Source organism: Stegodyphus dumicola, chromosome 2 (assembly GCF_044657685.1).
Source record: "Stegodyphus dumicola isolate Sdum_Otavi_A_Nest chromosome 2, ASM4465768v1".
In the NCBI taxonomy this organism is placed as follows: Eukaryota; Metazoa; Arthropoda; class Arachnida; order Araneae; family Eresidae; genus Stegodyphus; species Stegodyphus dumicola.
The window spans coordinates 264,521,916-264,539,969 of NC_140769.1; the positions used below are offsets into that span (position 1 = coordinate 264,521,916).

Consider the following 18,054-nt stretch of genomic DNA (forward strand, 5'->3'; position numbering starts at 1 on the left):
TAAATTTTGATACCCTTTAGATCATAATTGTTCTTTATTTCATAAATTACGGTTTCATATTTTTAATTTTAGAATTTCTGCATGCCATTTTACGAGATTTAAACTGATGATCTATAATCCGGAAAAATCGATAATCCGGAATTGCCGAAGTCCCGACGAGTCCGGATTAACGACTTTTGACTGTACATGATATTGAACTGTAAGCCCTTTTAGAAAAAACACTTTGTGAGCGCTGACAGAAAATACAAAAAGGAATTAAAAGGGGCATTGTTGTGAAACTTACGATGTTTTTTGAATTTAATTCCCGTTGTCAGGTAGACCTTATTATTTCCAGTTTCAGTCAGATACAGAATACAAGTTTATTATTGTACCAAGATCATCTCACTAATTTTTTTACTTGTTTTTGAATAAAGCTTTTTAATGTCAGTTTTCCATATTTTTTCAAAATAACATTTGTATGTTTAAGGAATGAACATCTTTTAAATAATAGCGTTATCATGATTTATATTATCCTTTTTATCATACTTTTAAATAAGAGTATTTATCATTCTACAGAACGCCTATGTATTATACACAATACTTAAGTAACGTATATAAAAATTCTCTTATTTCATATTTTGCTTGAAAATGCCAGGCATTTCATAAGATGCCTAAATATACTACAGAATGCCAGTCTTTCATACATTGCCCGTAACACGTATAACAGTATATATTCTGAGGAAGATTCAAGTTCGCATTTTTTTGGTTGTATTTTCTTGTATTCCTGCGTTTTGCTTTTTTATATTGCACTTGTTTCATAAAAATTTATATATTTAAAAAGGTATATTATTTACTTCTCAAACGAATTAAATATTTTTGCGTATTTTCCCCCTCATATTTATTTTATGTGATTTCTTCTTTTCGACATGATATAGCTTTATATGAATAAACAATTAATTACAAATTAAAGAATTATTTATTTATTACAATAAACAATTAATTGCAAATTAAAGTTTTTTTATTGTAATAAAAAATTAATTATTAATAATTTTAAATCATTATTAAAAATTTATTTAATCACAAATTTTATACAGCTGTATATCAATAGACAATTAATTACAAATTTTTATTTACATTCATCGGCTTCATCACTATGTTCATCTGTTTCTGGAGAATCGACGCCTTGATCATTATTGGGCCCCTTTAAAATTTCACCGACTCCCCCCCCAGAGGTCAATACTTGGGAACTTTTAGTTTACACCATTTAGAATGGATGAAATGCCTAACGCTATTCAGTACAAAAATTAAACATTCGAACAAATTTTGCTGAAAAGTTATGAATTTTCAGTATCATGAAAGTATGAAAATTAAATTTCGCATGTCATTTATCAAAAATGTGAAGAATATTAAATGCGATTAAGTAACATAATACATTGCTTAAAATAATATATTTTTTTATAAGTGATAAAGAGAGAGGTGGTAATATGCTTGAAACAATCATTAAAATTAGTTCTCAAATTTATAAAGAATTATGGATTTTTTTTAGCAAACTGAGCATAAATGTAAAAGCCTCTATTTCATTAATAACACAACAATGAAACTAATCTAAACTTACACAGGCCTGCACAAGAAGGAAACAGAGGAAATAAATTACAAATATAGTTTCATATAATGCAGTTAATTAATACCTTCAATATTGTTGCAAAAATCTGCATAAATTTTCAGACAAAATTAGATTACAATATAGTAGGTTAAACTCAATAACATTATTTACTAATTATGAAGTTAAAAAGAAATTAGGGTAAAATCCTATGATGCAGCCTTGGCGCAATTTTGAAAATTATCACCAACACCAAAAATGATCCAGAGAACTTCTATATACTTATACACTTATATGTGTTATATATACTATGTATAACTATATTGTTTCATAAGAATAAATTGAGTTTAATTTCTTTGAATGACACCTGTTTACTACTCATCGTATATGTTCCGTTTTTGCTCTCATCATAAAGTCGCCAAAAGTAGCCAAATCCCGTGTGCACCGGATACTAGGATTAAACCAAATTGGTAGTTTTTTTTATTATTTTTTTATAAAAAAAGCTACAATATTATTTTTAATCATAAATAAAAGAATGCAGTATAAGTGATAATACGGAATTACTATTTCGGTCGATACAATACATCCGCTTTATATAACCTAGAAACAATCAAGAATGAATCATATTTCAAAAAGATATATATTAGGGGGCACTGAATGTCATCAGTTTGTCTATTTTGATTACCTCAAACGAATGGTAATATCAAATAATAACAAAAAATATCCTTCAGATTAGCACTAGAATTTACCTAAGTTAATATTGTAACTAAACACATATAAATAGGTATTTTCACAGCATTTTAATTAGGAAGATACAAAAGTTTGCTTATGAACTGTTCGTAAGGTTTTTAACGCAGAAGTTCATTTAAGAACTATGAATAACATTTCTGGAAATTATTGGACCGATGCTACCCTAATTTTCATATTTGGAAGGCATCCTACAATAGAAGAAAATATGACAATGTAAAATTTAAAATGAGGCAAAAAAAAGCAACCTTAATTTGATGTAGATGTTTTCAGAGAATTTTTTTTTTTTTTTTTCCAAGAGAGAAGTAAAATTTCTGCAGAATATTTTTTAGTCACTGAAGAAGAAAGACTTGTGTCTGATCGTCTTCAAAATCGATACAGTTATTCAAAATTTGCATCAAATTAAGGTTACTTTTTAGGTTAATTTTAAACGATTGACTAAAATAAAAAAGAGGTTCTCTGGTTCCTTACTTGATATTTCTCTGGGACTTGGCAATTTTATAATCAGTTTTGAGATTTTTGGAAGAATCAAAATTTATTCGATATTATATTTCAGTTCACAAAAATTTATTCGATGATACTTTGACCGAATTGTTGATCACAATAAACGATGTATTTTCCGTGTTTCTGTATTTTCCGTGTAATTCGAATGATAACATTCACCACGATCACATTATGCGGCGTTTATGTAACGTGAAAAAAAGGTAATCTTTTATCATAACTGAAGAAATCCGAAAAAACACTTTTCACCATGTTTGTTCTTTTCATCCTTCAGGTAATCCATGAAAGAAAAAAAAAATCTTCTCTTAAAAAATTGATATTTATTCATCGTAAAATTTAATGCATAAGATCTTATGCATTATTTATTAATTTAGAATATACTTCAACTACAGAAGACAAAACCTGATTTGCTAGACCCAGATTTTGTTTCTGAAAATCAGTCCATCCATCGGTTAATTTAATTTCCTGAAACACAGAAGCAATATAAGTCAAAGCTTCATTCAACAGTTTTTCATCTGTATGCTTATCGGCTAAAGCCAACACCTCAAAAACAGTCGAAGTGGAAAGAGAGGAAATAATTATTTCGCGGCAGATGTCTTGAAGATCTAGTACTGCATATTTATCACTTGCATAGTACAGATCGCAGGCCTCTGCATAAGTGTACTGTTTGATCCGACCGGTGTATATGAAACGCAGCAAGTTTTCCAAAATGCAAGGATCGACATCCTTGACGATGATTTTGTTCTCGGTGTTTTCAATCGTGTCATTTTGAAACATTTGGGCGAATACTGGAGATCTAGCCGAAAGGATACACTTATGAGCTCGGAATTCTCGGTCATCGCAGAAGAGAACGAAATCTGCATGATGTTGCTTGTCGTAGAGTGCCCGCATATCATTTAAGAAGATTGAGGAAGTTTTCGTGTCCAGATGTCCGGTCTCATCTAGATTAAATAGTTTCCGTGGGCTATCAAATCCTAGTAATACAGGATCACATTGTACAGATTTAGTTTCATATTCTTTGCACTTTGAAACATATATAAAACAATCTATATCACAATTCAATACATCATTGTACATAGGAAATAATGAGGCAACTGTAACTGAGTCGCAATCAATTTCCATACTACAGTCAACTGTAATAGTCCGTGTAAGATCTTTATTTGTTCTACATTTTAATACTACAAAACCTTTCAGTGTAATATTTTCAGAATCGCCACTTCTATGCAGAAGTAAGTCAAAGCTATCACGATTGATATAGAAGTTCCAAGAAATAACAGTGGGGTTATTTAGAGAACGAAATTGCCCACTAGTCCAATAAAAAGAATGCTGTGACCTGCGATCCCAGTGGTAAGTCAAATGATAACCCTGCATGCTTTAGTTCACTTCAAACACAGCAAATTATAACTCAGACAGTAATGCAGAAATCCAGCTTATGAATCCAACTTTTCCTTCAAACCAACTGAAAATTCACAGGATACGTCACAAAAATAAGCACGTTGAATAGTATGAAGCTCTTTTTAATAGCGAACAACAACCCAAGTTTATTCAAGCCGTCAGCATTAGTCACACCTCCCGAACTATCAGCTACAAAGGTCTCATCTGCGTGCTTCACGTCCAAATTTTTAAACGCTATCAATCATAAAATGTGATGAAAACAAGGGCAGCTGCGAGAAAACGAATGGAGTATCACATTTTAAATAACGACGAAGTTAGCAACACGACAAAGCACACCCAAATCACGGGTAACAGACCTGCAATCTAACTGCGCACTTAAAAATCTAATCAGAAAGGTTTTGGGAAAGGTTTCAGTTCTCATAGTTTAGGTTCCGAAATAATTACGTCATCAGCGCATAGCCTTATAGCGAAATCAGTTTCAGAAGGTCACGTGATCGAATTAGTCGATCTCTTTCGCCTCACTATAACCGCGAAGTTTAACTTTACCGAAAATAATAGTTTTCTCTTAAAATAAATATAAGTAAAATTATTAAACGTGAGTGGGTCGCATGATTACATTAAATTTTTCACAGCGCACTCTTTTTACAGGCGGTAAAAATGTATATCTTCAATAATTTTAAAACAACTGTACTTTTTGTGAATTTTGTGAATTAACGCTGATTTTTGTTGTTTGACTTCTGAATCAGTATTTATTCGGCGTGTTATTGTGTCTTAACTGTACTTTGTTTATGTAACTAAAAATATCATTGATAATCACAATATGCAAACTTTATTTCTGTAATTTTAATAAAAATGGAATCCATTTATGTAATCTGAATTAAATTTATTCCCAAAATAATATAAGATCCACATAAAGGGGAAAATTCAATAAATTGATGGATGTAAATTTTATTTAGATTTTCTTAACAGTAAAATAAATATTAAGGGCAGAATAATTTGTAAAAATCCATGCCACTACCATGGCATCAGCTATGTAAATTTTCAGAAGGCAAATTTACATAGCTGATGTCATCTGTCTTCTGTCATAGTCATCTGTCTTACTCCATTCACGAATAAAAACAGGATATCTCAATTTTGTCAAAACAGGGGAATGAATTAAAAATTCCTTAAATGCTGGAGAATTTCACTATAAATTTACATGCATGTTATGCCATAAATAAATCTTTCAAGAAAATTTCAAAGAATTAAATGCTAATTACATTCATAAAAAGGACAGCCTTCTATTTGTGTTAGCTCCAATTTTATGTTGTATCCCTTTAATCAAAACAATCCGAGAGGTAAGTGATTAGGCTCGTTTTTTTTAAAGTGGTTTCCCCAAATTACAGACATATTCCACTATTAAGAATAGATTTATAAAACTTGGTGTGGTGTATTTTATTATGGCAAAGCACACTAGGGCTATCTGCCTAAGGGAAGGGATGCCTTCGTGGAGGACTTTCTAAGGGAAACTGGCTCTTATATACGTTACACATGGGGAAAACCACGAAAACACCCATGCAGCCAGCCCGTTCGCGGGATTCGAACCTCGGACCGAACTACCAGTGTTCAGCGACTTTACCGCTCGGCCGCTGGTGGGCATTTATAAAACTTGAAGCTGTACCATATACACATATGCTACATATTATGCATAATCTATGCAGAAACAAAGCATAAATTTAAAATAACCAATTTTCACTTATTAGCTGAAATTAATTTGCAAATTTTTTAACTTTTTATATGAACACTTTATATTAATATTGTCATTTTTATATTTTGTATAATTATTTAATATTATTTGACAAGTTATCAAGCAGATATTTTCTAGCCGGGTTTGTAAAGTCATTCCACAAGTGCAAGAATCTGTTCAATTAAAGTTAATTCGACTTAACTCTATGCAAGCTAACTTATATAAAATACTCAACTGCTTCCTTGACATAAGAAATGTATCTTCCATGGTTTTAAGAATTTCACCGGATAAGAAATGGACAATTGAAGATGTTAATAAAGCACTTCAGATGGTAAAGTTAATTTCCCCCTATCTAATTTTTTAAGAAAACCAAAAATATCGGCTGATGTATCTACTGAACGAATACTTTGCAAACAGTCTTGGCAAATATTGCATTTTACCACCCTTAAATCTTTTACGGAAGCATAACCTGAAACAAACAGCACTGGTAAGATACCAGAAGAAACATTTCCCCCCTTAATTGCTCGGGACAGCTTTCTGTCGACTGACAACAAGTTACTTGTTTACCAAACCATGATTCGACCAATCCTCAACTACGCCTGCCCCGTGTGGAGCTATGTTTGTAATAATACTATGCAGAAACTGCAAACTGTACAGAATATGATTTTGAGGGAGATGGTGAACTGCCGGTGGTTCATAAGAAACACGGCAATCCATCGTGAGTTAAACATTCCTGAAATTCAAGTATACCGGGTGGCCATAATTAAACTGTGCTTACAGTGTTCTGTAGCGCGATCTATTTGCGAGAATGACGCCACATTTTGTAGGAAGATTAAACAAGACGGGGGACGAAGGATTCCGTGAAAAAAAAATAGTTTCAAAAGTCACCTTATCAGGACTGGTATTCCTCTTTACTTGCTTTGGAAACATGAATTGTCCTGACTCGGAACAGGGAGCTTACTCAAGCTATGTTCAATAATTTGTGAAGTAGACAATACACACAGGAAGGGTATACGAAACCCTTTATTTTTCTATCTTTACAGAGATTTCCGGACTTCGGAATACAGAGACCAACCACTTGTGGTCTGAACGTAAGAATATAAAAATATTAACTAAAACTCTAACTAAACTAACTTTGGATTAATATACAAGTGCCTACCTTAAGATTGGCCGTTATTTAACAAAAAGCCGTATGTAGTACAGAGAGCTGCTAAAACTACGATACGTTTAAAATTATCAAGAGGATTAAACCTCTGGCCTTGAAGGCAACCAGCAACCGAGTAAAACTACTATGGCAAGCGGCCTGCTTCTAATAACTCCTTCCTCTCTCTTGCTTGGCAAAAAGCCACAACTTAAGTACTTGGCGTTAGCAAGACAAATTTGCATAAATAAGTAAAAGCTTTTAATTCTGGCCGGAAGTAGAAAATAAGAAGTGATAGTAAAGATTTAAAATAAAATAAACTTTAGTAAAACTTAGGATCCTTACAACCTCTAGGGGAATATTTGGTGCTGTGTAATAGAAAATAGAGTGTTAACAAATGCAAATTAATGCGAAATAAAATTTACCGTAGGTCCATTCTTCTACGAGAACATTATCCCGACAGGACCGGAAACCTGTTTTGTTACCGGAGAAAAATATCGCCACATGTTGAACAGCTTTGTCATTCCGGCACTTCAGCAAAGACAGTGCCTGGGGGAAATCATTTTCATGCAAGATGGAGCCCCTCCACACGTTGCTGTACGGATGCAACAGATGCTACGACAAAAATTCACAACAGAAAGAGTCATTAGCCGCTACTTTCCAACTGCATGGCCACCTCGGTCGCCTGATCTTACCCCATGCGACTTCTGGCTATGGGGTTACCTTAAGTCCAAGGTCTATCAAAGAGTGGTCCAGGACCTGGCTACGTTGAAGGATAACATATCTCGGACTGTACGGGAGATTCCTGCACACATGTTACTTTCTGCTGTTGTGCATACTGTGCGCAGAATGCAATATGTGGTCCACAACAATGGCAGCCACATTGAACCTCATTTGAATGCAAAGTAAAAGGTAATTTCCGTATTGATTTGCATTTGTTAACACTCTATTTTCTATTACACAGCGCCAAATATTCCCCTAGCGGTGACTTTTGAAACTAATTTTTTTTCGCGGAATCCTTCGTCCTTCGTCTTGTTTAATCTTCCTGCAAAATGTGGCGTCATTCTCGCAAATAGATCGCGCTACAGAACACTGTGAGCACTGTCAGTTTAATTATGGCCACCCGTTATATTGCCAAACTCGCAGAAAAATTCTTTCGGAAAATCCCGGATGTCAACAATTGCATTATTCCTGTGCTCAGTTATGATGTTACTGCAAATGTAAACAGAAAAAGGCTGTTTTAAGACACATCACATAATTTTTTGTATTGTTGTATTTTTGTATTGTCTAATGCTTGTATTGTATATTCAGTTTACCTATGCTCCTAATGTCATTCAGTCCCACTCTTACCTTGTTATGCCTCTCATGTTCCTTTTCTTGTATGCTTTCTCTTCTTGACTGCTATTATTATGACAGACTAAAACTGGCATATCTTTGTAAACCTGCTTATCTGTTGATTCGCACATTACTCAACGCCTCACAGTGTCTTCTACCTCATTTGGACTTGCTGCAGCATTTGTCGTCTTGAGCTGAGTGTCTTTCGTGTTCGCATACATCGCTTGATGAACTATGACGTTACACTCTTTATTCTACCTCGACATGATTTTATTCCTTTCTTCCATATTTTCTATGGACTTCATCGAACTACGAGAGAATTATGAACTCACATGTGTTCGAAAATCTTTAAATGTCATGTTATACTGGGATAGTGAAAATCATTACGGGTACACAAGAGAGCGTCGGCATCACCTGAAACCGAAGAAACATTTTTTATAGTGTAGTGTTCTCACCCTTTCTCTTACAGTTAAGCGCGTAGGAACCTCGTAAACTGGTAAGCGAATAATCGCTTTAGTTCAGGAACAGAGGCGTAAACTCGAGAAGGGTTAATTACCCTTTATTTCTCAAAATAAGAATTTAACAGTCGGCTCCTTTCTCAGGGCGTACAGAAAAGCCTCCACTTGGGCTTCAACTCAAAAGTGCTAAGAAATAAATCTTAACTAATGCTTAAATAAAATGTATAGCCGAAGCGATCAAAATTCTAAGTAGTTGGCTCCTATATATCAACTAAACTGCCGAAGCTATCAAAGGCCTGAAATACGGCCGAGCGTAGTAATAGCTTAGAGGGGGGGTCGGCTAATCTTTGGAATATGGTAACAGGTGACGGAGGACGGGGACGCCTGAAGTTTAACAGAGGTTAACAGGCATATGTCTTGCGTCCTCCCCTGGAGTTTATTTAATAGTTATAAGTGTGGATACATGGCCATACAGGGGCAACTGTTTAACATCTGGCATTTGAAGTACATTTGAATTAACATACAGGCACGGTAAAAAAAAATAATAATAACACTTAATAGGTTATAACAAAAGAAGAAAATTAAACACCTAAAAATGGTGTTCAATTTTCTTCTGCTCCCTATGCAGTCAGAGATTAGATGGTAGAGCATTAGAGTGCATATGCCAGTGCAAGTAATGCATGTAAGCCCTATTACTCTGGTTGACAGAGGTCCTGGCCATATGCTGCAATGGTGTGGTTATTATTTTGCAGATTTTATTTACGGCCGCTCTGTTTTTGGCTAGGAACTTGTGAAATGCTGAGATATTGGCTGGTATCGGGAAGTGGAACTGTTCCGTGAGTGGGCACTGAAAGATATAATGGTCCGGTGACCCCTCACCCCCGCAAACACAGCGATCCGTGGTTGAGATGGTGCGGCGGTAGAAGTAATCCGGGAAGGGACCATGACCAGTAATGAAGTTGGTAAGGGGAGCAATTGCCATAAGGCACTCCGTGGTTACTTTTGGCAAGAAGCTATGCGCTCTCCTTCCCGTGTCGCCCTGATCCCATTCTCTTTGCCACCACTGGATAGCGGCATTTCGCAGTTGACTTTTGAGGAAAGATGGTGGTGCTGATACTGATATCGGTCTGGCATTTTGGTTCGAAGCAGACTCTTTAGCGAGTTCATCCGCTGTCTCATTACCCATGTTACCTGCATGGGCTTTAATCCATACTAGGTCAACATGTGCGTGCCGATTATCTTTTAGGATATGCTGCAGTCGTATGATCAGCGGGGAGGCGTGACTATGTTTGTCAAGAGCAAGCAGTGTCGACATACTGTCTGTATAAAGCTGCACATGTGTGATGTTGTTGAGCGCCACGTATTCAATGGCAGCTGTTATGGCAACTACTTCTGCTTGAAAAATGCTATTGTTTGGATTGAGGTACCTTTTCCAATGGTGTGCAGCATGGCCTTGCCTGTAGTATATAAAGGCACTACCTACACCCTCAGCAGTTTTCGAGCCATTTGTTTAGAACGCGTGCATATTAGGGTTTCCTTCTGGTTGACTTCGTGGCGGTTTGAGGATAGTGTGAATGCCAAGTCCCTTGTGTGCTGGATGCGTGTGGAGAGGAGTACATGGATGTTCGTAATTTGCAGGGCTATGTAAGGTGCCTGCAAAGGTTGCGTCTTTCTGTAGATATATTATTAGTATATGTGGCCTCTAGCTCCGCTTGTATATGAAGTGGTTTTATGCCTGCCAAGGTGAGTGCTGCATAAGTTGCAGTGGTGCGGTAGGCTCTGCATAAGCCTATGGCGAATGGGCGCTGTAGTGATAGGAGTTGCTTAACCTTGCGTGCGGTCATGGGTTGTGCCCATATAGCTGCCGCATGGAGTGCCACCTTCTCAGCTACAGTTTTATAAAGTACCTTTTGAATGTGGGGATTCCGTCCCCAGTTCCGGCCTTGGAATTGTCGTGATCTCCTGGCAATTGCAGATGTTTTAATCTTTTGTGCCTGGATATGCAGAAGCCGGTAACAGGTAGTTTGGCGACATTTTGATAAGGCGATAAAGGTTACTAGCTAGAACTTTAGCAGTGTACATGGATAAATTCAAGAGTGTGCGCAATGCCATTTCTTTGCAATTCTGGGATGTTTTTTAAGTGAAAATAGGTACATGGAGTGTACATGGATGATACCGTGTATGTGCAATTCTTAAAAACGCGGCAAGCAGTGGGCGATTCTGCACTTTCTCCCAATTTCGCACCTAATCTTGGTCATGATCAAGCACTTTTGTTCCATAAAAGTTCTAGCATAAGCGTAATTCGGCTAGCAGATCGTTGGAAAAAATGTTGAGTTATTAAAAAAAAAAGCCTTTACTTCGTGAAAACAAAATGGCGTCCAAAACAAAACTAGCAGGTTGCTGTAGCAGGGTTGGTCGGCAAAATTTTCGCCAAAAAATCGCCAAGTTACCATAATTCAAAAATTAACCGGGGGGGGTCTTCAACCAGTGGCCCGCTGAAGGCATTTTAGTGGCTCCCCATTTAAATTTGAAGAAAAATTGAAGAATTTTTAAAAATTTTGATTTCAAGAAAAATTGCCTTGTCAGCTTTTTGTCGTAAAAAAATTCATTTTCTCTTATTCTTGATATTTAAAACATTTCATTGACATGCCTGATATTATTTCAGATAAAATTTTCTTAAAATGACGAGTTTTTCAAAAAATTCACTTTATCTTAAGTAATTTTAAATTTAAAAATTTGACTACGCATAAAATCTCAATTCCATAAAAAGGGTAGATTCTTATCTTTGTTGTAAAAGTGGTTAATTACATTCTGTCTAAAGGACTTAAACACAAGCAATTTCGACAGTTCTCGAGTGATTTGGAAGTTGAATATGGTGATGTTGTGTATAACGTGGAAGTACTTTGGTTGAGCCGAGGAAAGATGCTGCAGCGCCTGTTTTCTTTGAAGAGTTCAACAATTCATGGAATCTAAAGAGAAATCTATTCATGAGTTCAGTGGTAAAAAATGGTTGAGAGACTTTGCATTTCTTGTCGATATTACAAGTCATCTCAGCTACCACTAACTAGGAAAAGATCTACGTGTTCATAATCTTTATTACTTTCTGAAAGCTTTTGCGACGAAATTAATACCGTGGGAAAATCAGTTGCTCACTAAGAATTCCACTCACTTTCCAAAATTGATGGAGAGTGTGAAGAACTCTACAACATGGAATTCAAATAATTATGTACAATGCATTTCAAAGTTGAAAGAGGAATTCAAAAGCAGATTTTCCGATTTTCGGGAAAGGAAATGTTCATGAGAATCTCGTCATTTTCAGTAAACGTTGGAAGTGTTCCGTCCGAACTTTAATAAGAATTTATAGATTTACAGTGTGACTTTGCAGTAATATGCAAGTTTCTTGAAAATCCAACATTAATTGATTTTTATTCCAAGTACGGTGACCGAAGAAAAGTATTTAGGAATTCAATAACATGCACTCTTCATGTTTTCTAACTTTGGCAGTACCTACAAATGTCGACAACCTTTTAGTAAAATGAAAATCCTAAAATCAAAAACAAGAACACGGGCTGAGAAACAGACATTTGGAGGAAACTTTGCGAATTGCAACAACACACATTAAACCGGATATTGAAGCTTTAATCAAGCAAAAACAATGTCAAATTTCACATTAAAAATAAAGTAATTACCATCTCCCGCCAGTAATGTAAGTCTTTTTTTTTTATTGTAAATGCGTTTTGTAACATCATTCTGTACAATCATCGTTATACTTTGTTTTCATAGTTAAAAATGTTGCAAAAGATTTTGATTCGATTGCTATTTGACTTTTGGGAACCAATGTATATATATATATATATATACAAATATGTAATACTATCACTTCGCTTAGAATCAACTGTAGTATTGCAAAACAAACCTCCCTTTTTTCATACAAATTTTCTGACTACACTACTTTTTGACAGACATGTGGCCCACGGATCTTTGTGAATTTAATTTACTGATGTGGCCTTCGGGCGAGAAAGGTTGAAGACCCGAGCTAGTCAGAATTTCTGGCTCTCTCACGAAATCAGTGGAACTTCGACTTAAATACCTCTCTTACTCATTTGCATTAACCGCAATCGTAAAAACACATTCTGGTAGGAAATTGTAAGCTGAAATTAGGAGGGATAGGAAAGTGGCTTTGACTAAACTGTTAAAAACTTAGGAAAAACCTTATAACAGAAAAATCATTAATTAGTAAATTTGAATAATCATCGATATTCACAAATGTAAAGATAGAATCCTTATCATAATCTGGTAAAAGGGACATTAAAGGAACATTCATATTTAATGATGAATTTATAATATTGCTTTTAAAACGAAGCTTCTTCTCACATAATTGTAGGCAATTTATGTAATAATTTGAAACTTACATTTGCTGGTGAATTACGAAACGTGATTCAAGAGCATCAGTTTGAAATTTTCTTAACAATATGTATTCAGCTTCATACTTTCGAAACAAGTATGGAGTCAATTGAATGAATGCATCTGTACTTGCTATTAATGCCTGAAATATTTGTGGTGATAAAGTTTATTTTATTAATACAGACTGTTTCCATATTTTATGCCACAGCACTAGTTTCTTTAAGAAATTAATCTGCTTAACATTCTGAGAGTTAATCGCAGCACGAAATTTATCATCAAAGCGTCTACTTTCAAAATTACTTTTACAGTTTACAATTTTCCACTTCTTTTAGATGATTTAAGTAAAGAATAAGTAGTGACATGCTAATTTTTGTCGCAATTGGATTTGAAACCAAATACACTGCAGTGTCGAGGCATTCTATATTCAAATATGCTATAAAAAAAGAAATAATCAAAATAAAGAATTTCTAATGTACTATACCAAACAAATATTCGAAACAATACTACGCAAAATATTCAAACTAGAGCAAATGCATTCGATATTAAACTTGAAAAGGCTTGAGATCTACAAATTTTCCCAAATAAATCAAAAAATTAAAAAGATATGAAGAGAAATATAGGTAAAACTGTTATTTACCATTACATAAAGCTTAAGTTATTTAAAATCACTTAGAATGGAAAGATAATACACTTACATAATACTATTAGCAAAATATACCGGGTGGATATAATTAAACTTTGCCTATAAACGGCATCTTACAGCGCAAACGGGTGAACGGAATGCAACGAAGTTTTATATATGGGCTATACATAAGATGAGCTCACAAGGGGGATTTCAAAATGTCCACTAGAGGGCGCCACGTGTAATTTAATACAAGAAACGACCAAAACGGAATAGAGAAACAATATTAACATTTATTGACTAGTTTCTGATCACTTTGTCATCGAACCACATTAAGTAAAGGTAAGGGAGAAACAAAAACAATTCAGTTTGCAGGAACAAGAATAGAATAGGACGAATTGTATAAGAGGAGCAGTTGTTAATCGTGTCCAGGACGATGTAGGAAAAGGTGCTCCACGTGACCACTCTCATTCACGTGTAAAATATCAAGTCGATGGATAGTGTGTTCAACAGCAGATCTGGAGTTCTTTAAGTCATCCAATGTCGCAACACCTCCACGATACACCAGACATTTTAAATGGCCCCATAACCAGAAATCGCACGGAGTTAGATCCGGCGAACATGGTGGCCCTGGATCAGGCAAGAAGCAACTCATAATACGTTCCTCTGTGAAGTGTTGAAGCCCTAGCCCCTTCCATCATCCACGGACCCATGGATATGTGGTGGCGCACCATCATGCAGGAAAATGGTCGATGTAAAGACCCGCCTTTGCTGTAGTTGCAGCACATCAATCGTCTGCAGCATGTCATGGTACCGATGGCCCGTAATCAAATATGTGACAGGCCCACGTTCACAGATTTCCTCAAAGAAGAATGACTCAAGGATGAATGTCACCGTTAATCCACACCAGGCAGTGACCTTTGGAGACTGTAGGGGAATTTCAGCGTGGATCCGCGGATTTTCCATAGAACAAATGCGGCAATTATGTGTGTTGACTGTCCCATTGAGGTAGAAATGAGTCTCGTCTCTCCACAGAATATTCCAAGGCCATGACAGATCAACAGTCATTCTGTTGAGAAAACTGACTGCGAATGAAAAAAGTTGTGCACTGTAAAAAAAAAAATCTGTAAAGTTACTAAGAAAAGTCGTGGAAACTGGGATGCCATGGATTATTTGAGTAATCAAAACAGGAATTTTCTTAGTAACTTTACAGAGATTATACCTGTAATGGTTACAGATGTTTGACATGTAATGTTACAGGAAGTTATTCTGTAGGCATAACAAAGTTTTTGTATGTTGATTACCGAAGCATATGCCTGTAAAGGTTACAGATCAAAGATCTGTAATGTTACAGGAAATTATCTTGTAAGTATAACATGTTTTTCATATGTGATTTACCAATGTAAACATCTGTAAAGATTACAGGAAATAATAGTGTAAGTAGATCGTAATTTTTGAATGTGAATTACTAAAGGGAATATTTGTAGATTACTAGTGTTCTGCTTGTAAGGTTATTGCAAGTGATTATGTAAGAACATGTATTTTCATGTGAAATTTTAAAGGATATATATGTAAAAGTTGCAGATAATTTACTTAAAAGTTCTTCCAAATAATTATGCATATAGAACATATTTGTCTTATACAAAATATAAAAATGATGTATTCCTAAATATTAAATGTTTTGATTGTAATATTACTATAAATAATTACACATGTAGAACATATGTTTTATGTGAAATGTCTACAGCTACTGCTTGTAACAAAATATGCTGCATTTATTTATTTGTGGGGAAAGGGAAGTTATGTAACTTTAAATATTAAGTTTTTTTTTTAAGGAAAAATACCTTAGATTTTCTAAAAGATATACAACATTTTCTTTCAAAATATTTCCAATGTTAAAAAGAAGCTCAAATTTTATGTTTTTCTTACATCTGCATTACTTTCCTTTATTGAATTTTAAGACATCTCAAAGTTACATGTGCATCACGAAATAGCTGGAAAAAAAAACTTGTGTATTAGACTTAATGGTTTTTTGGCAATAAATTAGTAATGTTCTAGAATTCCCCTGCTGAACACTGGTAGTTCGGTCCGAGGTTCAAATCCCGCGAATGGGCTGGTTGTATGGGTATTTTCATGGTTTTCTCCATGTGTAACATGTATATAAGTCAGTTTCCCTTCGAAAGTCCTCCACAAAGACATTTCTCCACTTAGGAAGATAGTCCTAATGTGCTTTGCCATACTTAAGTAAACTAAACCAAATCATTCTCCTTATACCCAACAGTGTAATCTAAAGAGACTGCAATTGGATATGATTACAGTAAAAAAAATATTTTAATGAAATTGTTTCAATAAACAATTCTAAATATTTTTTCAAATTCTAAAAAAAATTACTTATGTAACTCAACAATGAACTTAAATTCATTTATCACAAGTTATCCAAAATTATTTTCATGCTTAATTGCATTATGCATTTTAATTACAACATATAATTCTTTTAGGCATAAATGCTTTTTAATCTCTTCTGCTACTGACCATTAATTGAAATAATAGATTACTTAATCGGACAGTTGTACAGGTATTTTCCCAGATTTAAAACTTTATTAATAAATTACATTCTTCTCATTGAATACAAAATTGAAGAATTAGTTAGTCCTAAATTTAATTTTTCAAGTATTCCTTCTACTAAAACATTTATTGCCTACAGGCAGCCAGACAGTAAGCTGAACACTAGCATTTGGCTCTAGATTTAAATCCTAGAGAATGGGCTGCCTGTGTAAATGTTTGTGTAACATGAAGTTTTCCTTAAAATATTCCTTTCCTTGGACAGATGGCCCTCTCTTGCTTTGTCATATTTCAAATAATCAATTCAAGCATTTAATGTAGGTATGACTTCACAACTTCGTCCCAAATTCTAACTGAAAAATTAAACAGAATCCCCTGATACTGTGTCTATAATACATGATGAATATAGAATGATCTTAAAAATTTAAGGAAGAAAATATAATGTATTTGGAAATGCCTTGATCCTATAATTATATTTTTCTCTGCTATGCCTAGAAAATTAAGAAAAGAATGTAAAAACTGAAGATAAAGAATTCAGCATTAATAATTGATATGATAGTAGTAATAAACTAAAAATTTTTTAATGAAAAATTGATAATGCGTAATGGCTCCTTAAAATTTTAATTTTCTATCCTACTATTAATGGAACTAATTTATCACTATAATCAAAATGACTCAGATTTTCTTTCTTTAACTGATGTCAAAAATACGATGATTATTTCAAAATTCCTGTGGATGATTTAATTGTTCTCAAAATTTTCTATTCATTTATTAAATGGTTCAGATTAATGTTTTTGTTATCATTATTTCAAACGACTTTTTAAATCTTCGGGAAAAATGTTTAAATCTTCATTCAACAAAATTATATTTTTAGATAGATTTTTATGGAATAAAAAATTCTGTAAGATAATATTCATTCACACAAGATATTAACTTAGTATTTGCTCATTACTTTACAAGTATTCTATGAAGCCTTTTAGTGTAACATACAGGTTACATAAGGAACCATTTCATTTTAACGTAATATTCCATAATCATATATTTTATTTCAAAAAATATCATATTTTGAAAATATTGGATATTGCAATGGATTTCGACTCTTTATTCCAATACACAGAATATAGAAACAAAAATAGGTTTATTTTTATTTGAAAACTATCCAAAAGGAAAATAAAATAAAAAATAGGTAAAATTTATATTATTGTTATTTTTAATTAACTAGTTGTGAAGGTGCAGTCCTCTTCTTCTTAGGATTCAAAGCATGGCTCCTAAATAAAGAAAAAATCACATTCGTTAGAAGTACATAACATATTCTAAATTTGTTATGTGACATTTTAATTTAGAATCTCTTCATAATAATTGCATGCACTTGCACATATTCCAAATGATTTAAATCTTTTTTTAAATTAAATAATTAAATTGCAAACAAGATTCCTTTTGGTCCTTTCATGAAATCATAAATTGCATGTATCATCCATTTTTGAAGCAAAAACAGTACAAATTTAAATAATTCAGAAATATTGCAGAAAATAATTTGAGGTTTATTAGATATTTACTATATTTATTTGTAATATAAAATAAATC

At 33.9% G+C, this 18,054-nt stretch overlaps 2 protein-coding genes across 2 annotated transcripts in view; one reads left to right on the plus strand and one right to left on the minus strand.

Moving 5' to 3' along the window:
• LOC118197830 (A-kinase anchor protein 13-like) overlaps positions 1-18,054 on the plus strand; it is a 281,410-nt gene that overhangs the window by 40,975 nt on the left and 222,381 nt on the right. The window lies entirely within an intron of this gene.
• Positions 937-4,605, minus strand: LOC118201624 (uncharacterized). Its single transcript, XM_035373761.2, has 2 exons — positions 2,798-4,605; positions 937-2,517 (listed from the first exon to the last, which is right to left on the minus strand). Exon 1 carries the CDS (start codon positions 4,196-4,198, stop codon positions 3,179-3,181), a length of 1,020 nt encoding a protein of 339 aa, XP_035229652.1. The 5' UTR covers positions 4,199-4,605; the 3' UTR covers positions 937-2,517; positions 2,798-3,178.